Consider the following 26,032-nt stretch of genomic DNA (forward strand, 5'->3'; position numbering starts at 1 on the left):
AGACAGGGTTTCACCATGTTACCCAGGCTGGTTTCCAAGTCCGGAGCTCAATCAATCTGCCCGCCTCAGTCTTCCAAAGTGCTGGGATTACAGGCGTGAAACACCGTGCCCTGCCTAGCACCTGTGAGATTTAACAACATCAGGGAAAACATCTTACTGCTGCTTCCCCTGCTCTCAGGCAGGCCTCACTCCCTCCCAAGGATTCCCTCTGTTGCCTCTGTAACTTCCTTCCATCTCGGCCCTTCCCGCCCCAGGAACTGCTTCCTCCACCCACTGTGATCTTGGGGCAGGTCCTGGCGACCTCTAGACCTCTAGAGCGCTCTTCGATGACAGGGTGAGCCCTCCCTCTGCAAACACCTCCAACATCTCCTGATTTTCCACCTGCAGGCGCCCACCCTCCTGGCATGGCTTTCTAGCATCAGCCTGTGCAGGTCTGCACCGTAATTTTCTTTTTCTTTTGAGACGGGAGTCTCGCTTTATCACCAGGCTGGAGTGCAGTGGAGCGTTCTTGGCTCACTGTAACCTCTGCCTCCTGGGTTCAAGCGATTCTCCTGCTTCATCCTCCTGAGTAGCTAGGACTACAGGCATGCACCACCAGACCCAGGTAACTTTTGTATTTTTAGTAGAGACGGGGTTTCACGATGTTGGCCAGGATGGCCTAGATCTCTTGATCTTGTGATCTGCCCACCTTGGCCTCCCAAAGTGCTGGGATTACAGGCGTGAGCCACAGCGCCCTGCCTACTGCATCATAATTTTCTGGGGCTTTTTCACTTGGAGCTCCGGGTGCACCGCATGACTGCAACCTGTCCCGTGCTCTCAGTCTCTTTACCTTTGCTCTTGCGTCGTTCCTGCCCTTTAGCCAGTCTCCACCTGGGTAAATATGTCCCACCCTTTAAGGCCTAATGCATCGTGGCCTATTTTGAGAAATCCAGCTTCCCCTACCTGCAGGGCAGAATTAACCCTTCGTCCTCTGTGCTTTTGAACTATTTTGGACAAACCACTCTCTGGTGTCCCTCACATTGGAGGCTTCCCTGTAGACCCATCTAATGCTGGGCATCTTGCCAGGATTAACACCATTCATACATTTAGCAGGTCCACAGGCACTGTAATGGGTGCTGGGGACTTGGTGGTGGTTCAAGGAGCTGTGCTTCCTGTTTCCTTGGACTTAGGAGTCAAAGAAGGAGTGATTTGTAAGTGCTGTAAATAATCAGTCCAGCAACTTCAGCGACACCAGGAAGCTTATCGGAAATGCAGAATGTCAGACCCCCGTGCCCAGTCCTACTGAATGAAAATCTGCATTTTATTAAGATCCCCAGGGGACTGGTGCCTCCTTTCTCAACTCTCGTCCCCTCTGCCTTTCCCAAGGCTGTTGGTGCCCATGTCTGTGAACCCCGAGGCTGATTTGACCGAATTCCTGGGCTAACCCAGTGCCCAGTGTGTGGGTCCCAGGAGGTACCCAGTAAGGGCTGGATGAAATGCATTTGTTGAAGACAGGGGTGGCCTTGGTGGGCAGATGGGCCAGGTCACCTGGGAGATGGGAAGGGGGCATTGGTTGGGGAGGGAGGCAGGGGCAGCCTTCAGAGCCAGAGCTCTTCAGTGCAAAGTGGAGGAGGCCAATTAGAGCCTCCTGGAGAATTAGAGGTCCTGGTGAAGATTGTACATTAACTATGGGTCGGAAGGATGGCAGGGGTTCAGGGAGTGGATTCAGGAGTGGTGAGACTGCCGGCCAGCAAGGGAAAACAGGACCACACCTGTTCTTGGCAGGAGAGTGGCCAATGCCACTGCCTTATCCCTCACCCCAGGGGGAGCAGCAGAGGCCAGGGCTGGAGTAGCTGATTAGGGCCAACAAAAAGTGGAGGATTTAATGTGGCTTCAGGCCAGTGGCTAGGAAGAACTGGCCTTGGATACACAGGATGGACCCATCAGGATCTCATGTCATCTCTTGAAAATCTTTTTTTTTTTTTTTGAGATGAAGTTTTCACTCTTGTTGCCCAGGCTGAAGTGCTATGGCATGATCTCAGCTCACCGCAACCTTTGCCTCTCAGGTTCAAGTGATTCTCCTGCATCAGCCTCCTGTGTAGCTGAGAGTACAGGCATGTGCCACCATGCTTGGCTGATTTTGTGTTTTTAGTACAGATGGGGCTTCTCCGTGTCGGTCAGGCTGGTCTCGAACTCCTGACTAGGATTACAGGTGTGAGTCACTGCACCTGGTGAAGATCTCTTTTGAGTCCCCAGAGGGGTGGCCCCAGACCCACACAGAGTAGACTGGGGGAGTGCAGGTGAACTGGGTCTTGGAGCTGAACTTTCAACATTTGTCAAAGTGCCTCTTCCCACCCATGGCTGGGGTTTGGTGCCCCATTTGGAGCTCTCAGGGTCTCTGGACCTGGATCACCCGGGGCTGGGTGATCATAGTGGGTAGGATCAGAAGGGACCCTGCCTCTTACCCATGGGGTTCCCTGTTCACCTGCCAGCCTGACCCACTTCCCTGGAGGTCAGGACCCAAGAAGTATGGGGGTGAATATAGAGGAAGCCCAGGTTCCCAGGCTCATGATCCCTGCGTCGGAAACCTCAGGGGCATGGCTCTCAGGAACAGTGTCAGTCTCGTGTTCCATCAACAGCTTGCTGGGTGGTTTTCGTTTTGTTTTGTTTGAGATAGGGCCTTTGTCCCCGGGGCTGGAATGCAGTAGTTTGATCTGGGCTCACTGCAGCCTTCACCTCTGGGGCTCAAGCAATCCTTCCACCTCAGTTCCCCCCAGTAGCTGGGACTACAGGCATGTATTACCACGCCTGGCTAGTTTTTGTATTTTTTGTTGAGACAGAGTCTCCCCTGGCTGCCCAAGCTAATGCCAGACTCTTGGGCTCAAGTGATCCTCCCTCCTCGGCCCCCCGAAGTGCTGGGATTACAGGCATGAGTCACCGTGTCTGGCTGTTACTGGGTGTTGCTGGCTGTTTGTGCTCTGGCTGTACCTGAGAATCTCCCAAGGATTAAAAAAAAAAAAAATCCAGCTCCCAAGTCTCATGCCAGACCAATTGCACAGAATGGAACAAGCTGGACCTGTGCCATCTTTAAGGCTGGGGTCTGATCGTTGGATTTTTTTTTTTTTTTTTTTTTTTGAGATGGAGTCTCTGTCACCCAGGCTGGAATGCAGTGGTGCGATCTTAGCTCACTGCAACCTCCGCCTCCCAGGTTCAAGCGATCCTCCTGCCTCAGCCTTCCAAGTAGCTGGGATTACACATGCGTGCCACCATGTAGGGCTAAATTTTTTGTATTTTTAGTAAAGATAGGTTTTCACCATGTTGGTCAGGCTGGTCTTTATATACTGATCTTGTGATCTGCCCACCTCAGCCTCTCAAAGTGTTGGGATTATAGGCATGAGGTACCGTGCCCGGCCTGGGTGTTGGATTTTTAAGAAGCTTTCCAGGTGATTTTAATGAGTACCTGGGGCCTGGATCCCTAGCTGGGGGCCTCCCAGGCTGACAGTCTGTGAGGAAAGCCTGCCTGCTGGGTCTACCTGCCCCTCAGCCTGGAAGGCCCATCTCCTCTTTGTCTTCATCAGACTTTGTAATGTCATTCAACAAGCATTTATTAAGCATCTACCATGTGCTAGGTAAGGCACTGTTTTAGGCACTGGGAAATCAGTGGTAATCAAGGCACAGGTCCAGCTTGTTCCATTCTGTGCAGTGGGGCCCTTTGAGCCTTAAGTCTGTGAGACACATGTAATTCCAGGAATGTGAGACTGCCCCTCCTATTCCTGCATTTCCTGGGTGGATTTCAGACCTGCCTTGGCTTTCATTTAGCTATTTCACTGGAAGGAGATGTTAGACTTCTGTACCCCAAGTCAGAGTCTTGGTCTCAGCCTAATCCATGCAACTCATGTTTTGAAAAAAAAAATATATATATATATATATATTCAGATTTAAATAAATATACATTCCATGGAGAAAACGTGAAAAACTAAAAGAAAAAGTATCTGTAACTTACATTAACATTCTCTAAGTGACTTACAGTAACTGTGACTTATATTGACATTCTCTATGACCTTCTAGCCTTTTTCTTTTTTTGAGATGGAGTCTTGCTCTGTCACCCGTTCGAGTGCAGTGGAGCCATCTTGGCTCACTGCAACCTTCGCCTCTCAGGTTCAAGTGGTTTTTCTGCCTCAGCCTCCCGAGTAGGTGGGACTCCAGGTGCCCATCACTACACCTGGCTAATTTTGGTATTTTTAGTAGAGATGGGGTTTTACCATGTTGGCCTGGCTGGTCTTGAACTCATGATCTTGTGATCCACCCACCTTGGCCTCCCAAACTGCTGGGATTACAGCCACTGTGCCTGGCCCTAAACAACTTTATTTATTTATTGTTTTGAGACAGAATCTTGCTCTGTTGCCCAGGCTGGAGTGCAGTGGCACAATCTCAGCTCACTGCAACCTCCACCTTCTGGACTTAAGCAATTCTCCTGCCTCAGCCTCCTGAGTAGCTAGGACTACAGGCTCTTGCCACCAAGCCCAGCTAATTTTTTCCGGGTGAGATGGAGTTTCACTGTGTTAACCAGGATGGTCTCGATCTCCTGACCTTGTTATCCTCCCACCTCAGCCTCCCAAAGTGCTGGGATTGCAGGAGTGAAGCACTGCGCCTGGCCACCTTAATTTATTTAAGCAACTCTAATATTCAGCATTCAGGCTGTTTGTAAATTTTTGCTGTTACGAACCATTTGTCTTGAACATCCTAGTCCATACATGCCTGAACACTTGTCTAGTTATAGGTATCCTCTCAGGTAATACGTTTCCAGAAATGGAAAGACAAGACCTCTACTTACTAAGAGGTAAAAGTGTCTAATGTTTTGTGTTTCTGTGGTGGTGGAGGGGCGTAGGAACAGAACTTGTGCCACAGAGGGTCAAACCTGATTCATGTCCTGTGTAAATCTTGCACTAGCATGTGGGGAGTAAGACCAGCTCCGCCCTTGAGGTTAGGCTGCGGAGGTACCAGGTGCTTCCCTGGCAGTGCAAGGATGTGCTGGAGAAGGGATGAAGTGGAGAGAGGGTGGTGTGGGGGTTGGCTCAGCCTAGAATCAGGGCCACATGTCCACCTTGGGACTCCAGGGTCTCTGCTGCATCCAGTTCCTCGGCCTGGCCTGAATCCTGTCGGTCTGAAAGAATCCTGCTAGAGCCACTTGCTCACACTCTGCCCTGCCCTACATTCCTGACCCCACATCCTCTCCCTGGCTTGGTGCATTGGGGCGGTGGCTTGGGTTGGGGATGGGGACACATGCTGAGTTTTAGGGTGGGGCCACACCAGCTTTCTGCTTTCTGCTTGCGGGGAAGTTTCTGGGTTTCCATGATCTCTGCACACATGCCTGGAGTCCCTGCATGTCCACCCCCAGCCCTTCTCTCTAAACTTCACCCCGTGTGCAGCTGGGGCACCCCTCTCTGGGAGTGGGGCTGTGTGAGTAGAGGGGAGGAAATCTGGGGTGGGGGAAGGAGGAAAGCAGAACCCAGATCTCCACTAAGTTCATCACAGGCCTCCAAATGTGAGCTCTGAAGCCCTGGGTACATCAGGCTGGTCATACGAAAGGTGCCAGTGGCACCCAGCATTCGTACCTGCAGTCATAATACCCTGCAGTCAGGACCCTGGCTTAGAGAGCTTGGGGTCACGAAGCAGGGGCCTGAGGAGAGGAGGTTACAGGGCCTTTCAGTCCAGGGACTAGGAGAGAAATGTGGGTGCAGAAATGAGGCTGGGCGTTCACAACACAGTGAGTCCAGGGTGTGGGCTGGGGATGGAACTGGGTGGAGTCCCATTACTGAGGGATTTCCACTCGGGAAGACAGGCAGGGGAGACTCATTGCAGAGGCTTCAGTGAGGGAGTAAAATGATCAGAGTGGTATGTTTTTTTGGCCAGCAGGTGGACAGAGCCAGAAGGGGCAGTGAACACAAATCTCAGTCCAGGAGCAGCTGCAGGTGCTTGAGGCAGATACCTGTGCATATTTGGTTAGCAAATCACTCTCCCCATCATTCAGCCAGCCAGCCAGCCCTTACCCCTTCCTGCACGGTGCAGGAGAGCCCTCTTCTCCAGTAGAAGTCTAGAAATAGATGATGGGGGTGATATAGGTAATGGGAGGGAGAATTAAGTCTGTGACTCAAAGATGATGATGATGATGATGATGATGATGGCAATGGGTAGACTTTGCAGATGACTTCATTGGGTGGCTCTGGCCTTTATGAATGCTCTCACAGCCTGAGGCGTAAATATACTTCAGAAAAAGTAGAGAGAACCTTTTAGAACACCGATTTGCCTACCACCTAGACTTAATAATTGTTTACAGTGCTCATATTTGCTATGTGTATTTTTTGCTGAGGTATTTTATGAATAATTACATACATTGCAACTTTTTCACCTCTAAGTATTTTATTATGCATCCCTATGTAACTACAGTGCTGTGATCACACCAATTAATAGTTTTCTAATGGCATTCAGGACCCAATCCATAGTCAGATGTGCCTATTGTCCTCAGTGGTATGATCAGAGTTCTCTGTAACCTCGAACTCCTGGACTCAAGCGATCCTCCTGCCTTGGCCTTTCAAAGTGCTGGGTTGTGCCTGGCCTTAGTCTGTGTTTGACTGACCATTGGTTTCTTTCTTTTCTTTTTTGAGACGGAATTTTGCTCTTGTTGCCCAAGCTGGAGTGCAATGGTGTGATCTCGGGTCATCACAACCTCTGCCTCTTGGGTTCAAGCAATTCTCCTGCCTCAGCCTCCTGAATAGCTGGGACTACAGGCGTGCACTACCACGCCTGGCTAATTATTTCTATTTTTAGTAGAGACGGGTTTTCACCGTGTTAGCCAAGATGGTCTCGATCTCCTGACCTCATGATCCGCCTGCCTCGGCCTCCCAAAGTGCTGGGATTACAGGCATGAGCCACCGTGCCCTGTCACAGTTGTTTTTTTTTTTTTGAGATGGAGTTTCCCTCTTGTCACCCAGGCTGTAGTGCAATGGCGAAATCTCAGCTCACTGCAACCTCTGCCTCCTGGGTTCAAGTGATTCTCAGCCTTCTGAGTAGCTGGGATTATAGGTGCCAGCCACCACACCCGACTAATTTTTGTATTTTTAGTAGAGATGAGGTTTCACTATGTTGGGACAGGCTGGTCTTGAACTCCTGACCTCAGGTGATCCACCCACCTCGGTCTCCCAACCCCTGCCTGGCCTGACCATTGGTTTCTTTAAATTAGGATCCAATCTCAAATTACATTGGATTCTTAAGCCTCTTCAGTTTCCTTTAATCTGAAACAGCGCCCTGCCCCCATCACCTTTCCCACTGTGAACACTGAATTCTGGTAAGGCAGGGTTGTGCTGTAGGCTGCCTAGCTTGCTGGATTGATTTGTCAGGGCTGCCTTTGTTGTTTTGTTTCCTAGAGAGCTCTGTGGAGGTCTGGAGCCAGGGCGAGCAGGCTTGAGGGTCCTACAGCCTCAGTTATTCTGTTAGGTGAGAAAGACTGAGAGTCCAGTTCTGGATTGTCGGGGTCCGGCACGTCTGCCAGGGGGCTACTGACCCGCCTGCCAGGGGGACTACCGACCCGCGGGAGTCACCAAGACCACCAACGTAGATGTCTCGTTCAACCTGAGGGAGAGAGCATGCGGAAAAAAAAGAGAATAGAAAAGTGGGGTCTGGAGGGCCACAAGACCTGAAGTCACGCAGGCAACTTTATTTTTATGAGTTACAGGTTTTATACCTTTTCTCTAGTTACATTTACTTTAGCTCAGCAGAAAAAGGGGGCAAACAGAAAAGGGAACAGAAATCACGTAAAAATAGTTATCAGGGGCCTGTGATAACAGCTCACAAAGCATTTTCAAGGGGGATTGTGATAATAGCTTACAAAGCAGTCTAAGAGTTAAAAGATACACAGTGCAAGCAAACAATGGTTCCTTAAAGGTGGCTTGTTAATTATGCTTCCCATCAGGAGGTAGAGCAAAGGCTCAGCCCCTGAGAAAATATGGGCAGGGGTCTCTTGCCCCTCTCAGGCACCTCAATTGCAGCAAGCCTATTGCCTACACAGAGACTAAGGGGGATATGAAGCAGTCAGCACAATGTCCTCACAAACCGCAGGCCCTTACTCTGCATTCTGTTCTTGCCTTAGTAGCTTAGCCATTCTTGCCTCGACTCGACAGCCCTCGAGAGCGGGGGGAGAGCAGCACAGGTCCAGCAGCCAAGTTGGGGCGAGACAGCTACTGTCTCAAGCCCTTGGCGTGAACGCTGCCATGGATTATGGAGAGTGGGAGATAAGCCTGGGGCTGGCAGGGCTTGAGGCAAAGGCAGGCTGGCAGCCCATGGTTGCATCTTTTCTTCCTTTCTTCCCAGCTTTCCCTCTGGTCTCCTGCTCCCTGTCTTCTCCTTGTCCTTACAGATATGTTCTCCCATGCACCCAGCACTGCTGTAGGACCCCAGGACTTATCAGAGAGCCCACCTGCCCCTTACAGCCAGAAACCCAGGCCTGTGGCAGAGGCAGGCTGGCACACTGGCCCCGACCTTTATTTCTACTGAGTTGTTCTTGCTATCTCTGTTTTTCCTGGAGAGACTATTGGGGTTCTCTGCATGTGCAGCTTATTGTCCTTTCTAGACTTTAAGCTTTCTGAAGGCTTTAGCTGTACTTGTTTTAAAATTCCATATACTGCCTGGCCCCTTGGTTGGCATAGGATGGATTCTTGGTAAAGATATGTAGAGGCAAAGAAAGTAGTTGCTTTTGCAGGGATGCAGGAGTTAATTTCTTTTCTCTGACGAGCCAGGAATCCCAACCAGTGAATCTGGGTTCCTGTCTTAATATTCCTGCCTCACCTCTGGCTAGCAGGTGTGACTGGATATCTGGAGAAAAGGTCCCCCAGGCCTCCCACCCACCACCAACCCAGTGTTCAGACGGCGCCTGCTGTTGGAGTGGCCTCCTTAGGGCTGGCCTGGATCTGTGGAATCATGGCCAGTGTCTAGGGCTGGGAGTCAGAAGACCTGGGATCTGGAATTTGCTGTTCCATTAACTTGTGTAACCTGGGCTGGTCAGTTTTCCCTCCGTGCCCCAGGGACAGTTTTCTCAATCACAGCTGGATGGAGTTCGGTTGTTCAGGGTCCCTCGGGGATCTCCCCAGTCTGTGACTCCCCCTCCCATGGTGCTCTGATGGTGGCCAAGCTGGTAGGTGCAGGTTTTGAGTCAGCCTCCTTGATAGTCACCTGCCCCACTTCTATCTCGCTCCCTTCCTCCTTCTTATCTAATCTTTCCAGACAGCACTGCCTCGCCCTGCTGCCTTTCCCATGGCGACCACCTGGATCTCCAAAGTCCACGCTGGGTGAAATGGGGCCACCCAGGTCCTGGAATGTAGCTGTCTTCCTTTCCTACCTCAAATCAAGGTCTTGGAGTGTAGACCCCGTGAGCATTTCAGGGATTGTGCCCTCCTCATCCCTTAGAACAAGCTGTTAACCAGCTCCTCTCCAGAAGGCCCAGGACGGCTCTGCCTGCCCACAGGCCTCCAGCCAGGACCCTTTTCTTGTGGCCTCATCCTCCTGTCTCTTCTGCTATTCAGACTGGTCTTGTGCCTCCCAGTGGATGAAAGGCGCACTGCAGGGACTGTCCTCTGGGCTCCTGAGCCCACAGGTGCCGGCCATGAGCTGGGCTGGTCCTGAATGGAGGGGAGAAGGGGATACACAGGTGTAGACAAGGCCTCTGTCCTCCGCACTTAGCATGGCTGAAGGAGATCCCCGAGGGTGGGGACCACACCCAGCTACTGTAGGCTCGCAGTGAGGTTTGTTGAGTGGATGGAAACCTGGGTTGTGTTTGTGCCATTCTCTGAGCCACTATGTGGCTCTGGGGTTCGGTCCACTCTGTGGGCCTCACACTGGACTATGGTAAGAACGCAATGAGATACTGGATGTAAAAACGATTGATAAACTATAGAGTTCGAACGATAGAAGGGCAGTTTTTCTGTGATCTTGGCTGGGGTACCACCGGCCTCTAGATGAGGGGTGAGGCCGGTGGTGGGCGTGGGCAGGGAGCTACCGGGGAGCCTCAGCTCGGCCTTGAGATCACAGGAATGGATTGGGGCTTCATCGTAGTAGAGGCTGGACGGTGACATCGGCGGGCTGGAAGAGGGTGGGAACAGGCCCTTTCCGAGGCCCGTGGGCGGAGGGACCTTGTGGGGAGGCGTTCGGGAGGGGGGTGAGGCGCCGCGGCCACTTTGCCCTGGAGAGCGCGGCTCTGGTTTCAGCGCCAGGTGCGCACCCAGTAGGGCACCTGCGGCCCAGCTAGTTTGATAAACACAGGTGCCCGCCATGAGGAAGAGTCAGGGTGGGGCGCTAAGGCCAGGGACATCGGTGCCAGCGGGTGGGGAGGGGTCCCCCGGGGACGCCCTCCGCGGGCAGTCGAGACCCGGAGAGCAGGAAAGCGCGGGCGCAGCAGCACATCACCCGCCCCGCCCCCGGGCGCGCCTGGCGGAGGCGCGGCGTCCTGGCAGCGGCCGGCAGTCGGAGACGGCTGCACTTGGGACGCTGAGTTTCACTCCGCCGCAGGGGCGGGGGCGGGGCCGGAAGCCCGGAGCTCGCCGGCCCGGCCAGGTTGGGGGCGGGGCCAGAGCGCGTGGGTGGGGCGGGGCGGGGCTAGGGCGGCCAGACCCACGCGCTCCAGGGAGGTCTCGGTCTCGCTGGGTGGAGCTCCATCAAAATTACCTGACTTGTGTCGCGGCCCTCGAGCCTCCCTCTGGCCCCAGGTCTCCCCACAGCTCATCTGATAAGAGCTTTTCTGCTGATCTGTTAATGACTTCACCCGAGCTCCCTCCCTTCCCGACCCCCTCCCGCCGGAGATCACCTTCTTGCCATCCCTCAGCTCTAATGAGTATGCACAGAGAAATGGGGGAGGGCCGCTTGCGGGCACGGTGGGACCCTGGGAACATCTGCCCAGGGCCACCTTCTTTACCTACACACACCAGATGGAGGCTGCGCTAAACACTAGCTGGAGAATAAAACAAGGAAGGCAAGGTGGCATGGTGCCACCCCTTGGAGGATCTTGAGCCTAACATTCTCACATGATACCTGTTTTGCTAGTCCTCGCGGACCCAGGAGGAAATGCCAAAGGTCCCATCTCCTGCCTCCCAAGTCCTCACTCTTGACCGACCCTCCCTGCTTTCCAGAGCCCCCTCCAGGGCTTGTTTCTCTCCTTCAGTCCCTCAGACAGACCATTCTCGCCTGCTCAGGGGCACATCTGGGATGTCTTCCCTTCCCAATCTTGTTTGAATTCCCCTCGAGAGGCCATGCTCCCCTCATGACCAGTCCCTCTCTTCTCTAAGTGGCTTCTGGATTTTTTTTTTTTTTTTTTAGATGACGTTCCGCTCTTGTTGCCCGGGCTTGAGTGCAATGGTGCGATCTTGGCTCACCCCAGCCTCCACCTCTCAGGTCAAGCGATTCTCCTGCCTCAGCCTCCCGAGTAGCTGGATTACAGGCATGTGCTACCACGCCCGGCTAATTTTGTATTTTTAGTAGAGATGGGTTTTCTCCATGTTGGTCAGGCTGGTCTCCAACTCCTGACCTCAGGTGATCCTCCTGCCTCAGTCTCCCAAAGTGCTGGGATTACAGGGGTGAGCCTAAGTGGCTTCTGTTTGCACTCCCCTGCTTTGCAGACTGCCGGGCACTGCCGGATGGGGAGGGGCTGTGTTGGAGAGGCGAGGCTTCAAAAGCTGTGCCAGCGTGGGCAGGGACAGATGGACATCCACCTAATGACCACGTGGGCTTGTCCAGAGGGGTGAGGAAAAACACTGGTCCCGGAATTTGCATGTCTTTCCTTCATTTGTGACCCAGACAAGGAGTTTGGAGGAGAGGCGTGGAGGGGTCAGGAATGAGGATGGTTTTTTTTTCCGTCAGACAGACAGCCTCTGAGGAAGGAGACTCTGCAGCCTCTTCCTCTCCGCCCCCCTTCTCCCACCTTGTGTGCTGGTAAAGATGGGGGCTGTGGGGACTGCTGCCAGCCTCTCTCCAGCTGCACAACTTTCATGCTGCCCTGTGGTTCCATCACCCCTGGTCGGTGCTTTCTTCCTCCCACCTTCAAAATTCATTCTTCAGGGCTTTGCTAAGAGACAACCAGCTAGTCTGATTCACTAATGTTACAGGTAATTCTATGAATTATTCAAGACTCTGAGCAGCTCCTGCTTCTCCCACACCTTCTCTGATTGGCCAAGTGCTGACCTCTCCCTTCCCTGAATTCGGAGAAAACCCAGGCTGGTACCACCAGTTGGCTCTGATACATATTCTTTATGTTTTTTATCTTCTGAGTATGTGATTTATCTTCCCAATGAGATTTTAAATTCCCTGAGGCAGGGACCTCCTCTTTTGCTTCTTGTGTATTTTACTGCACAGTTAGTAAAACAAATTAATTAACTCGGTATGTATTATATGTGTGCCTTCTCTACACCAGGCAGTGGTCTGGGTGCTGGGGACACGGCAGGAAGCAAAACAGACATGTCTGTGCCTTCACGGAACTTACATCCCATGGGGTAAGGGTAAGGAATAGTAAATAAGTAAAACAGCTAGCCAGCCAGGTGATGATAAAGGCCCTGGAGAACAGTTACACAGGGAGGGGCATACCAAGTGTGGCAGGAGGCAGTTTGCAATTTTTAATAAAAATGGGAGGAGTGTCTTCATAGGAACAGGGCTGTTTGAGCCCAGATCTGAAGGAGATGAGAATCTGGAGGTAGAGGGTTCTGGGCAGAGGAAAGAGCCATGTCCAGTTCCCTGGGGGGCTTTAAGGAGCCTTGAGGGGTCTCCAGGGCTGGAGCAGATGGGTGAGGGGAAGGGGATGGGGAGGAGATGCTATCAAAGAGATGAGGGGGATCGACCATGCAGATCTTTCAGGCCATGTGAGTTCTTTAGTTTTATTCTGAGATGGGTGCTTCTGGAGGGTTCTGAGTGGATTCTGGCCTGATTTGACTTATCTTTTAAAGGGATCCTCCCCCTGCTGGGTGTGGTGGCTCATGCCTCTAATCCCAGCACTGTGGGAGGCTGAGGTAGGCAGATCAACCTGTGGTCAGGTGTTTGAGACCAGCCTGACCAACATGGTGAAACCCTATCTCTATTGAAAATACAAAAAAGAAAAGAAAAAATTAGCTGGGCATGGTGGTGGGTACCTGTAATCCCAGCTACTCGGGAAGCTGAGGCAGGAGAATTGCTTGAACCTGGAAGTCAGAGGTTGCAGTGAGCCAAGATCACACCACTGCATTCCAGCCTGGGTGATAGAGTGAGATTCCATCTCAAAAAAAATAAAAAGTTAAAGGGATTAGGAGAGTGACAAGACCTTTTTATACCCACAAAACCACCTTGGGAGTGGGGGTGAGGAGCGGAGATGGGAATGAAAGCTGTCAATCACCTCCTAGGTGAGGGGGCTCCAGATATTCCAAGGGCCAGGGGACTTTTGTCATTCCGATTGCCACCTAAGTGGTTTATAGAGGTCAAGATAAACATTACTTTATACATTATTTGGACAGGTGTGGGGTCCACATAATTTTAGGTTACTTGGCGCCAGGATGGAATTATCTGGGGGTGCTTACTTTGCTAAGCAAAGGCCAGCAATTCTGGCAGTTACAGATAAGAGAAAGTATGCAGCTTGTCCTCTCTTTGCATTTTGTAAGGTAATCTTAGTAGTTTACAGAAGCCATGGCTGGCAGTCATTGTGAGGAGAATGGAAACAGTTTTCCCATTTTAAAATGGCATTGTACTGGTTCTAATTCTAGGCCAACTATATCACACAGTGGCCCTTCCATTAGATTGAACAGAGCCCCTTCACTTTTATCTGGATCCTCATGCTTAGGATGGCCCTGTTCTCCCATTAACTGTGGACATTATTTTTTCTTCCAATATCCTATTTCTTGACAAAATGCACCCTGATCGCATTGCAGGCGCAGGCGGGCAGACTGTGGGGCTTTCCAGGAACCCCCCTTTTTCCACGCTCTTGGGGGCATTCTTCTCATAGAGCAGCTATCAAGTTGGCCTTCCATTGAGCCTGATGTTCCCTTTCGCTATGATTTTCCCTCTGGCTTACTGCCTCTTGGTTACAAATACCTGGTTAGCTACTTCCAATAAGTGAAGTATTGCTGCATGCAAATCCTGCCCGTTTCTGCCACTGAATTTGCCTGGACTTGAGAATCTGCATTTCTCGGTGGTGAGGGGGATAGTGGTTTCTAGCAGTTTGTCCCCTGACTACTGAAACAGTTGCTGCCTTCTCTCTTAGCCACTTCGGAGGGTTTAACACTAACTGCAGCCATGAGTCTAGGTATGGAAATTGAGGTGTTCTAGCTCACCGTATATAACCTCATGCCTTACTTTGGAGACAGGGGACCTGTCTAGGGTCCCCTCTGGGGGCCAACTTACCCTAAATGCTGGTCAATCTTTCCTACATAAAGCCCTTAATTTCTCTGGTGTCATAGTTACTTTATAATTCCCACTAAATCCCTTCTTTTAATTTTTCAGCATGGTTTCTAAAGGGCTGAGCTTGCTATGGGAGCGATCCATATTAACACTTCAAAGAAATAATTCCCACAGTTAGGAGAGTGTTAGTTCACTTACAGCAGTTCCTGCCTAGCAAGACGCAGCACAGAGCACTCTCCGATTTACATTCTTCAATCCTTTTACAATGCCCAGCTGCTTCTTCATTCAGCCTAATGTGGCTGTCTCTAATTCTTACAAATTGCTGGGCGCATAAGGCCCTTCCTAATGGGCCCAACACCTTTTATGACTAATGAGTTTGGTTGGACACATCTACACACAGACACACATCCAATTGCTCTTCGTCCAATTCAAAACCATAAGCAAAAGCTTCCAAGGTTACAGAGAGAGCGATCGTCAAAACTGCCGATCTGGCACCCATGGGTGATCAGGTCGTGCTTCCACCCAAAATGGGGGAGGCTACTTTCCCGGGTTCAATCTTACCAAATTCAGTGGTCCAGACTTCCCCAAATACTTGTTCCTCCTCGGTGTTCAGTCACTGGGTGGATCCACACTGCAGGGCCTCCCTGCTCTGCTCTGGTGAGGCTTTTCCACTAGGCAAATACCTGCCCAGGAACACTCTCAGGATGCATCACCCCAGCGAGCAGGAGTCCCCCTGCAGGGATGCGCCACAGGGCTAGGCAAACTACCTAAGAGACTTTTTCCCACCGTCTGCTATCCAAGACTCACTTCCCAGCCAACGCACCAAAAATGCAGCCAGAGCGGCCATGGGAAATGGATCTCTGGGACACCGAATACAGGAGGAAGGACGGTTTATTCAGCCGGGAGCAAGGTGGCATAGTTGCCTAAGAGCCAAGCTCCCCTAACAAAAGAAGGTTCCATCTTTATATAGGCTTATACTTTAGAGGTTACACATGGAAGAATCTTAGGTTTATAGCTTCACATATGAAAAGGGTCTTGGTTTACAGTCTCAGGAATTACATATGAAAAGGGTTTTGGTTTACAGCCTTAGGAATTACATATGAAAAGGAACTTGGTTTACAGTCTCAGGGATTACGTATGAAAAGGATTTCAGTTTAAAGTCTTAGGAATGAAAAAGGGAAGTTGATCTGAGATGCCTGGGTCTCCCTCTTCAATAGAATTTAACATGTATGCTGCATGCAGAAGCTGGCATTTTATCTTTATAGTTTACAAGTCCCTTAGAATGTTTTACACTTTTGGCCACATTACTAAACACAAGAATGTTTTCAGCTCAATCTACCTGAGCTACATGGAAATATGATAAGCAAATAGAAAGTGAATGGAGATAAATTCCTTACTTACCTTCTGAGATGACACCTTCTAGTTAGCTAGTGGTAGATCCAAGACTACTGGGCTAGGAAACATTTTGGGCTGGAGTACAAGGGTAGTTTTAGGGATAGAGAAATTAACAGGCAGAGAGGGAATCTCTGAGACTAAGAAAGACTAAGTGTAGCTGGGCCTAGACGATCTGAGTTCCAAATGTAGTTGTTGATCTTAAATTACACACAGCAGCAATGGAATTGTCAGTCATTGTGTCCACCTAGTCAGACAGGTAATTACTTTAACCACTGATGCTGTGAGAAATTAGAAAAGTCTGGGATGGCTGTGAGAATATGTGTATAAAGATGTCTGTAGAGTGGGTGACAAATAAAGAAAACCACCTAAATATTTACCCCAGCAGAGCAGATGCATATAACATACTATGGAATATCAATAAAATGATGCATGAAACTTTTTTCTGTGAAATTCAAAAATGTTCATGATATAATAGAAATAAACACATCAAATGGTAGGGCACTGTAAATACAATAATGTAATTTTTAAAAGGTTAAATGAGAAATAAGATAAAATTAAATTCATCTAGGTTAAAAAGGAAGAGGTAAAACTATGTCAATTGCAGATGATTAAATCTATATATAGAAATACAAAAGAATTCACTAAAAACAAGTTTAGCAACTACTAAACTACTAATACTAAATGAGTTTAGCACATTGATAGGATGCAAAATAAAAACACAAAAATTAAGTATTTCTGTAATCAATTCATTAACAAAAATATTATTAAAAATACAACTTACAGCAGCATTAAAAAGAACAAAATAGGACTGAAATTGAGGGTCCAGCAATACTCTTCACTTTCACGCTTAATTGGTTTTTGTAAATGGTGCTAATATAATTCAGTGGGGGAAGAAATTATCTGTCCATCAAATGATGCTGAGACAACAGGCTATTCATATGCAAAAGAATAAAGCTGGATCCCTACTTCACCCCATATATAAAAATTACCTGAAAGTGTATCAGAGACCTAAATATGAGACTTCACTAGAAAAGTCTTAAAAGAAAACATAGGCATAAATCCTTATGACTTTGGATTAGGTACAATTATCTGATCTTAAATGATACCAAAGGCACAAGCAATAAAAGGAAATTTAAAAATCTGAACATCATGAAAATTGAAAGTGTGTGTGTCTAAGGACACCACCAAGAAAGTGAAAAGCAACTCATTGAAAGGGAGAGAATTTTTGCAAATGTTACATCTGGTAAGGAAATGACTTGTATCTAGAATATAGAAAGAATGACTGTAACTCAATATAATGTTAGTAATAATAAAATAATAATCAAAAGACAAATAATACACAAAAGGCCTATAAGCACATAGAAACATATTCAATATCATCAACCATCAGGGAAATATACATCAACCTGAAACTGAGTTACTATTCCCCACCCACTAGCATGGCTATAATTGAAAAGATAATAATTAGTATTTATGAGAATGTGGAGATACTAGAACACTCACACTTTGCTGGTGAGAATTTAAGTGACATAGCCCCTTTAGAGAGCAGGCCAGCTGTTCAAAGTGTTGCACATTAAGTTATTATATGATCCAGCAATCCCCTCCCATGTATAGAGTATACCCAAGAGACATGAGAACACAAATTCACATAAAAACCTATACAAAATGTTTATAGCAGGATTATCAGTAATAATCCAAAATGAGGACCAAAATGTAACCAACTAATAAACAAATTGTGATACATTCATACAGAAATATAATTAAGCAATAAAAAAGATATGAAGCACTGATACAAGCTACAACCCACACAAACTTTGAAAATTTTACGATAAGTGAAATAAGACAGACACAAAAGACCGCATATTGTATAACTTTATTACATAAAATGTTCAGAAAAGGTAAATCTGAAGAGCTAAAACATAGGTTGATAACTTCTTAGGGTTAGGGATTTGAATGTGGATTTTTCTCCTGAGCTGGAAGGAGAGGAATGTGATCTGTAATTGACTGTGGTAATGGACGCACAACTGTGAATATTCTGAAAACCACTGAATTGTATATTTTCAATATGTGGATTTTATGCCATTTAAGTAATATCTCATGTGGTCCTTAAAATTATTAAATTACATGTAAAATTTGTAGTCTTTTGCTCAAAAAAGCTACCAATAAGGTTTGCATGCAAGCGAAGAAAGTAGACACACAGAGAGTAGGCTGAGATAATAGTAATTATCTTAGTAAAGTGAATTTGGATTTAGTGATAGGAGAGATTTGAAAGTATATTTATGCATATTTTGGTTGTTTCATTTCCTATGGTGAGCATGAATTACTTTTACGGTAAAATTTTAAAAATAGAAAGTTAAGAATCTTGAAAACTCTTCAGTCAAATAAACATAGTAACAAATGATAAAGAGCTATCTCAAATGTCTTCCTAGAGAATTGGCTGAAGCACATGCATGTAAAAGGAAGGCAATGGCTGAAGAATCAAGACAGGACTATAGTGGGAGAAGAGAAGAAAAATGTAAACGTGGAGATAGATGACAAGAAGATAACTGATGCATGAAGTGGACATTAATACTGTGAAAACCTCTTGGGGAGTCAGAAATGACCACGTCTACATGGGAGGGAAACTTTTTTTTTTTTTTAATTGAGATGGAGTTTCACTCTTGTTACCCAGGCTGGAGTGCAATGGTGCGATCTCGGCTCACCGCAACCTCCGCCTCCTGGGTTCAGGCAATTCTCCTGCCTCAGCCTCCCAAGTAGCTGGGATTACAGGCATGCGCCACCATGCCCAGCTAATTTTTTGTATTTTTAGTAGAGACGGGGTTTCACCATGTTGACCAGGATGGTCTTGATCTCTTGACCTCGTGATCCACCCACCTCGGCCTCCCAAAGTGCTGGGATTACAGGTGTGAGGCCACCGCACCTGGCCTGGGAGGGAAAGTGTCTTATCGCCCAAGATGACCAGCCATCAGGGACATGGGACAGAATCAGAAGGGCTGTCTAGTCATTTCCTTTCTTCTCCCTCCAACATCCCAGCAAGATTATTGACTAATTTACAGCCAATGCACATTGAAGAATCAGTACAATTTGTTGTAGGCTTTGAGAAAATAGAAATTTCTTGAGCTCTTCTTGGGGGTAGTGAGCCGTTTCCCTGTATCAGACAAATAGACTCATCTGGTATTTCAGGAATAAAGTGTGTAATGTAGAAATAAGAGCATACACTAATGTTTGGAAACCAGGGGTAGCAAATATTGACAAAGTCATGTGACAGGCAGAATAATGGTCTCCTAAACGTATCTGTGTCCTGAAATTTATAGAAACATCTTCTAATAGGGCAGAAGGAACTTTTCAGATGTGATTAAGCTGCAGCTCCTGAGATGGGAAGATTATCCTGGATTGAAGGCAGCTTCAATGTAATCACAACAGACCTTATAAGTGAAAGGAGTAAAGACAGCATCAGAGTTAGAGATGTGACAACAGAATCAGAGGTCGAAATGATGTGACTGCTGACTTGGAATATGGAGGAAAGGACCAAGAGCCAAGGAATGCAGGCAGCCCCAAGAAGCTGGAAATGGTGAGGAAACAATTTTCCCTTAGGGCCTCAGAAGAAATGCAGCTCTGATGACACATTAACTTTAGCCCCTAGTGACCCATTTTTGACTTCACACCTCCAGAACTGTAAGAGGTTAAATCTTGTATTAGCCATTCAAACTAAATTTTGAATTGCAAATCAGCCCCATATTTATTAATTTTTTAAAATTTTCATAGTTTTGGGGAGGCAGGTAGTTTTTGGTTACATTTAGAGTTCTTTAGTAGTGAATTCTGAAATGTTAGTGCACCATCACCCGAGCAGTGTACTCTGTACCCAAAATAGTCTTTTATCCCTCACCCTCTTCCCAACCTCCCCACAAGTCCCCACAGCCCATTATATCACTTTGTATGTCATTCCATCCTCATAGCTTAGCTCTCATTTATGAGTGAGAACATTCAGTATTTGGTTTTTCCATCCCTGAGTTACTTCACTTATAATAATAATCTCCAGCTCCACCTAAGTTGCTGTATAACACATTATTTTATTCCTTTTTATGGTCAAGTAGTGTTCCATGGTGTATTTACACCACATTTCTTTTATACACCCACTGGTTGATGGTCACTCAGGTTGGCTCCATATCCTTGCAATTGTGAATTGTGCTGCCCTAAATATGCATCTGCATGTGTCTTTTCCATATAATGATTTACTCCCCTTTGGGTAGATACCCAGTAATAGGGTTGCTGGATCAAATGGTAGATCCAGTTTTAGATATTTAAGGAATCTCCATGAAGTGGAAATTTGGCCCAGGATTTTGTCAGCACGTAGTGGGTAACTGTCCCCATTTTAAAACTGCCCCTATTTTTGTTAGTAACTGCCCCTTTCGGCTTCTGTACCTCAGCTTATTGCTTACTAAATGAAAAGCCTTAAGGGAAACTGCTGTGTCGTCTAAAACCTGCTGCTTTGTCTAAAGTCCTGAGTTACTTCCCCTGCCCTTTTACCTATAAAAACTGTGTACTTTTCTTAGCTGGGGTCCAGACTTTTGGGTGTGAACCCTTCTGGGCCCCACGACATAATAAAGTGTGTTCCTCTGATCCCTGAGTTCTGCTTTGGTTTCTTATCAGGTAAAATTTTCCAGAACATTTTGTTCCCTAACCAGAAAACCCAACTGCGCTGGCCCCTTGAGCCACTGGTTTGGGGTCAGAAAGAACAGATAGCTTGCCTGTTCCCCACTGGGAAACAAGGCAGGGCCCCCGATAAGCTTCTACAGGGCCTTCTTTCCTGGAGGGAGAACGGCAGTTGCTCCGGCATTGCCACTCGCCGAACTCAAGGGGGAGATGGACTGAACTGAAGGGAACTCTGAATAAGGTAAGGTCCTGGGATCTGACCCTAGGCAGGCCCATCTACAGGTGGAAGGAGAGATTGGATCTCCATTTGGAGACAGCAGTCAGATTTCCTGAGTCAGGGTAGGAATGTGATAATCTGAGTGAGTGTGTGAGTGCATGGGGAGCTCAAGGGCCCACCCTTGAACCTCCATTCTGTGGCTCCATGGTGCAAACTATGGAGTCCAAGAGGGCCTGAGCCTGCGTGTCTGTGGCGACCTCATAAGGCTTATGGCAGTATTGAGCTAAGTGCGAGCTGAGCTCGATCCGAGTTGGGGGATTATACTGACCTGCTGATGCTAAGAGGCACCTAAGTTCCTGCAAGGGATGTGACCAGGTGGGAAACCAAGTGGTCCTTCATGGGATACCCCCTCCTTTGTCTATCTTGTGCCAATGGTCAGAAAGGGACACACATCATGGGGAAAAGTCAATCTAAGCCCACGGTCCTAAACTGTATGGTCAAAAACTTCAGGAAGGGCTTTTCTGAAAATTATGGGGTCAGAATGACCCCAGGAAAGCTAAAGATCCTCTGCAGATCAGAGTGGCTGGTTCTTAGCATTGGCTGGTGACCAGGGGCACCCTGGACCTCTCTACAGGCTGTTTGGAAGGCTGTGACCAGCAACCCCAGCCACCCGGACCAGATCCCATATATTGACTCCTGGTTGGAGACAGCTCAGACCCTTCCCCTTGGGTTCAATTCTGCACTGGAAAAAAGTGACAGTTTAAGGTCCTCATGGCCCAAGCAACTAAGGGACCAAAGGAACCAATTCATCAGGGTGACCCCAAGGAGGAGCTGTCACTGCTTTATGTCCTTCTGGCACCATCAGCCCCCAGCCCACCAGCCTTGCCTGACACACCCCCCACACAAAGAGGGGAGATCTGAGCACCCTCCCTTGTGGCTAGATCACTGTGCATACTGCAAAGAGGTGGGACATTGGAAGAACGAGTGCCCCAAACAGATGGTCCTGGGTGGGGCACCCCCCACCAAGGGAGGGCAGAATACCAGCCAGAACCTAGCCAGGCCCACCTGATTGCCTTGTCCAGGATGAACTCAGACTAGGACGGGCCAACCTCTGTGAAACTTGGCCCCTGAGAGCCCATGTCAGGATGAAGGTCTGGGGCCACCCAATGACTTTTATAGTAGACACTGGAGCAGAGTACTCATGATCACCACTCTGGTTGCCCCATTTAGCAACTGAAAGGCAACTGTTGTGGGAGCAACAGACAACCAAGTAGAGCCCCGGCCATTCTGCCAAGATCGGATATGCCAATTAGGAGGGCACCAGGTATGCCATGAGTTCCTCTACCTACTGAAATGTCCTGTTCCCCTTTTGGGAAGAGACTTGTTAAGGGCACAAATTGCTTTTAAACCAGGGGAGCCAGCCAGTCTGACTTTGAGTGAGCCAAAATGGGGCCTGGTCCAGGCAGTCACACTTCCACGTGAGGAAGAATGAAAACTGCACACTGCCGAGAGGTCAGAGGAAATCCCACCAGAATTCCTGGACTCCTTCCCTGCAGTCTGGGCAGAGATGGAAGCCCCTAGGGATGGCTAAGGCCCAAATATGCAGACGACAGGTGAGATACCTGGGGTTCATCAGCACCAAAGGACACCGGTCCTTGGGACCAGAGAGAAAAAGGGTGATTTGCTCCATGCCCACTCCCAATACCAAGTGGAAGCTCAGGGAGTTTCTCGGGGTGGCAGGCTTCTGCCGAATATGGATTCCCGACTATGGACCCCTTGAGGGGGGTGGTAGCCAAGACATGGCTTTCTGGGAAATCAAGGCACTGCTCCAAAGTGCCCCAACACTAGGACTTCCAGATGTCACCTGAGAATTCAATCTATTCATTCAGGATAGAAAGAAGATAGCACTTGGGGTCCTCACCCAGACCACTGGGCCTTGGCAGAGACCAGTAACATATCTGTCTAAACAGTTGGATGCAGTAGCATCGGAATGACCCCCTTGTCTCTGAGCCTTAGCTGCCACAGTTATTCTGATGAAGGAAGCTGACAAGCTAACCTTGGGCCAGACTGTCCATATCAAAGTGCCTCACTCAGTGTCCACCCTTATGAGCAGTCAGGGGCACCAGTGGCTCTCAAATGTTTGTTTAACCCACTACCAAGGGCTGCTCTACGAAAACCCACAGGTCACCATTGAGACAGTGGCCTCAACCCAGCCACATTTCTACCCACAGAGGAGGGGACCCTAGACCAAGACTGTGAGGAGGTGGTAGATGAAATCTTTACTAGTCTGCCAGACCTGAAGGACTGTCCCCTCCCAAAGGCAGACTTAAACCTGTTCACTGATGGAACCAGCTGTGTCCAAAACAGGAAGAGGTATGCAGGGTATGCAGTCACCACTGCCACTGAAGTGGTCGAGGCAGCCCCTTTGCCCAGCAGCTGGTCAGCACAATGGGCAGAAGTACATGCCCTCATTCAGGCCCTGTGCCATGCAGAAGGTAAAGTGGCCAATATTCACACTGACTCCAAGTTCGCCTTTGCAACTGTCCACATACATGGGGTGATATACAAGGAGAAAGGGCTGCTAACAGTAGGAGGAAAAGAAATCAAAAATAAGGAAGAAATTCTCAGACTGCTAGAAGGAGTTTGGAAGCCCAAAGAGGTAGCTGTCGTGCATTGCAAGGGCCACCAAAGAGGAACTGATCTTATCTCTATAGGAAACCGTCTGGCTGACAGAGAAGCTAAGGCAGCTGCACTGCAGAAAGAACCTGTACGGGCCCCCGCCCACTTATTCAGTCACCCCTTGGCTCCAAGAGGATATGGGAAAGCCAGAGTGCTCTAAGGAAGAAAACCAGTGGGAACAGCAGGAGGGGGAAGCAGAGTGCTGGGGGATGGTGGCTACTCCCTGACCACAGACCGATAGTGCCCAGGAACTTGGCTCACACCATCATTACTCAGGGCCATGGTCTCACTACCTAGGTAAAACTGCTCTGGAGACCTTACTCCACAGCTATTACTATATTGCAACCCTCCCTAAACTCTGTGCTGCAGTAAGCAATCAGTGCCTTACCTGTGCTAAAAGCAACCCCCCCCAGTGACTGAAACCTGCCCCAGGGGTGCAACAGGTGGGGGTCTACCCCTTTGAGGACATAGAGGTGGACTTCACTGAAATTAAGCCCAGTAAAGGGTACAAATGCCTACAGGTCCTTGTATGTATGTACTCAGGCTGGGCTGAGGCACTGCCAACTAAGATGGAAAGAGCCCGAGAAGTAGTGGAAGTCCTATTTTGTGAAATTGTTCCCTGATATGGGATTCCACCATACACAGTGACAGTGGGCCAGCATTCACCATACACAATGACAATGGGACAGCATCCACCATACACAGTGACAATGGGCCAGCATTTGTGGCAGAAATCATCCAAGCCCTCACCAGCGTGCTCAAGATTAAGTGGAAACTTCATACAGCCTACAGGCCACAAAGTTCAGGGAAAGTGGAGCACATGAATCCAACCCTGAAGGTTACACTAGCAAAGCTCTGTCAGGAAACCCAGGCTTCCTGGGTAGATATACTTCCCCTAGCCCTGTTGCAGTCATGGTGTACAGCAGGACCCGCGGGCTACTCACCCTTTGAAATCCTATTCGGGAGCACCGCCACCCCCACCCCCCTCACCCCGTTAACAAAGAAACAGGAGACCTGAGACAGCTAGGGGAAACAAGCATGACATCCCAGCTGCAGGCACTGGGAAAAGTGCTGTCCCCGGTCAGTCAGTTTGTAACAGAAAGAGCACCTCTCTCCCTAGCCAATCCAGTACATCCCTTCCAACTTGGGGACCAGGTCTAGGTGAAAGATTGGATAAAGGAACCCCTCCAATCTGTCTGGACAGGGCCCCATGCTGTAATCCTTGTCATCCAAACTGTTCTGCAAGTTACAGGAGTCGTTCTGTGGGTACACTATTCCAGAGCAGAGAGGGCCCACCCGGACACATCGCTGGACAGGTGGTCTGTGCGCCCAGACCCTCGGCATCCCATGAAAATCATGCTCCAGCAAGATGTGGTCTGAAATCTTAATACTTGGACAGCATTTGTTGTTCTACTGTTGTGCTGACATTATTGTCTTCCCTTGAGGGATATTCTTTGTCCATTTATGGTGTAAAATGCCACTTCCTGTTTTGCTATTAATAATCTTGGCCCTTGCCTTTGGCCCTTGCCTAATTAACATACTCTGGCAGTTTCCTGAAGTCATGGTAATTAGAAAACCAAGTGCTCAGTTACTAGCCCTTTGTGAGTATAAGCCGCTAAGTACAGACACCAGGGTGTAAAAGGGGATGCTCCCTAATAACCATAAGAGAGCATCAAAGTGGGGGATGAAGTGGAAATTTTGCCCAGGATTTTGTCAGCCCGTAGTCAGCATCCATCCCTATTTTAAAACTGCCCCTATTTTTGTTAGTAACTGCCTCTTTCTGCTTCTGTACCTCAGTTTATTGCTTACTAACTGGAAAGCCTTAAGGGAAACTGCCACTTCGTCTAAAACCTGCTGCGTTGTCTAAAGTCCCGAGTTACTTCCGCTGCCCCTTTACCTATAAAAACTGTGCTTTTCTTAGCTGGGGTCCAGACTTCTGGGTGTGAACCCTTCTGGGCCTGCTGGTGTAATAAAGTGTGTTCCTCTGACCCCGAGTGCCACTTGGGTTTCTTGTTGGGTAAGATTTTCCAGAACATCCGTACTTTTTGCCAAAGTGCCTGTACTAATTTATATTCTCACCACTAGCAGTGTAAGAGTGCTCTCTTTTCACCATACCTATGCCAACGTCTACTATTTTTTGACTTTTTAATTATGCCCATTCTTGCAGGAGTAAGGTGGTTTCTCATGGTCGACCCCACATTTATTTAGCAAACCTGTATTAGGCAGTGACTATGCATCAGGCTCTCCTAGGCCTCAGTGAGTGAAACACCAAAGATTCCACAACAGGATTGAAAGAACTGGTAAATGCAGGCTACTGTAATTAGTGTGGGAAAACTGCTTCCAGGAGGATGCAATGTCTAAACAGAGGCCTGGATGAGGAACCCAGTTAATCCAGGTGAATGGCAGGAGAAATCTTCTAGGGAATCAGTATCACAAACACAGGCTCAGAAGAAAGAGCACACAGGGAGTCTGGGGAACTGTCAGCAGTTCAGGGTGGAGATTAGAGAGAAGGGAGCACAGGGGCAGAAAGCAAGGTTGGAGCAGTGAGCAGGTTCAATGGCTGAAGCTCGTGGGCTTTGGGAGAACCTTGGCTTTTATCCCAAGGACAATGTGCAGCTTTGGCAGCACTAAAGTCAGGAAGAACCTTGATCAGATCTGCATTCCAGAAGAATCACTCTGAGTGAGAAAAGAAATAAAGACAAAGACACAAGA

General features: G+C 48.5%; 2 protein-coding genes across 13 annotated transcripts in view; one reads left to right on the plus strand and one right to left on the minus strand.

Moving 5' to 3' along the window:
- The window catches only part of LOC144576516 (serine/threonine-protein kinase MARK2-like), a 67,016-nt gene that overhangs the window by 2,986 nt on the left and 37,998 nt on the right, over nucleotides 1-26,032 (plus strand). For 2 of the 12 annotated variants that reach the window (XM_078368598.1, XM_078368599.1), the window contains one exon: nucleotides 18,201-26,032. This exon is cut by the window's right edge and continues 3,535 nt beyond it. The exons of 7 other annotated variants lie outside the window; for them this stretch is intronic. The gene's annotated coding sequence lies outside the window, so the exon portion shown is untranslated. 3 more of the 12 variants (XM_078368606.1, XM_078368594.1, XM_078368596.1) reach the window with 2 other exon arrangements.
- The window catches only part of LOC144582280 (uncharacterized), a 27,215-nt gene continuing 5,232 nt past the window's right edge, over nucleotides 4,050-26,032 (minus strand). Inside the window, exon 4 of the mRNA XM_078370531.1 lies at nucleotides 4,050-9,650. Within this exon, the coding sequence (XP_078226657.1) occupies nucleotides 9,547-9,650 (104 nt within the window). The 3' untranslated portion in view covers nucleotides 4,050-9,546. The remainder of the gene's footprint in view (nucleotides 9,651-26,032) is intronic.

Source organism: Callithrix jacchus, chromosome 4 (genome assembly GCF_049354715.1).
Source record: "Callithrix jacchus isolate 240 chromosome 4, calJac240_pri, whole genome shotgun sequence".
Taxonomy (NCBI): domain Eukaryota; kingdom Metazoa; phylum Chordata; class Mammalia; order Primates; family Cebidae; genus Callithrix; species Callithrix jacchus.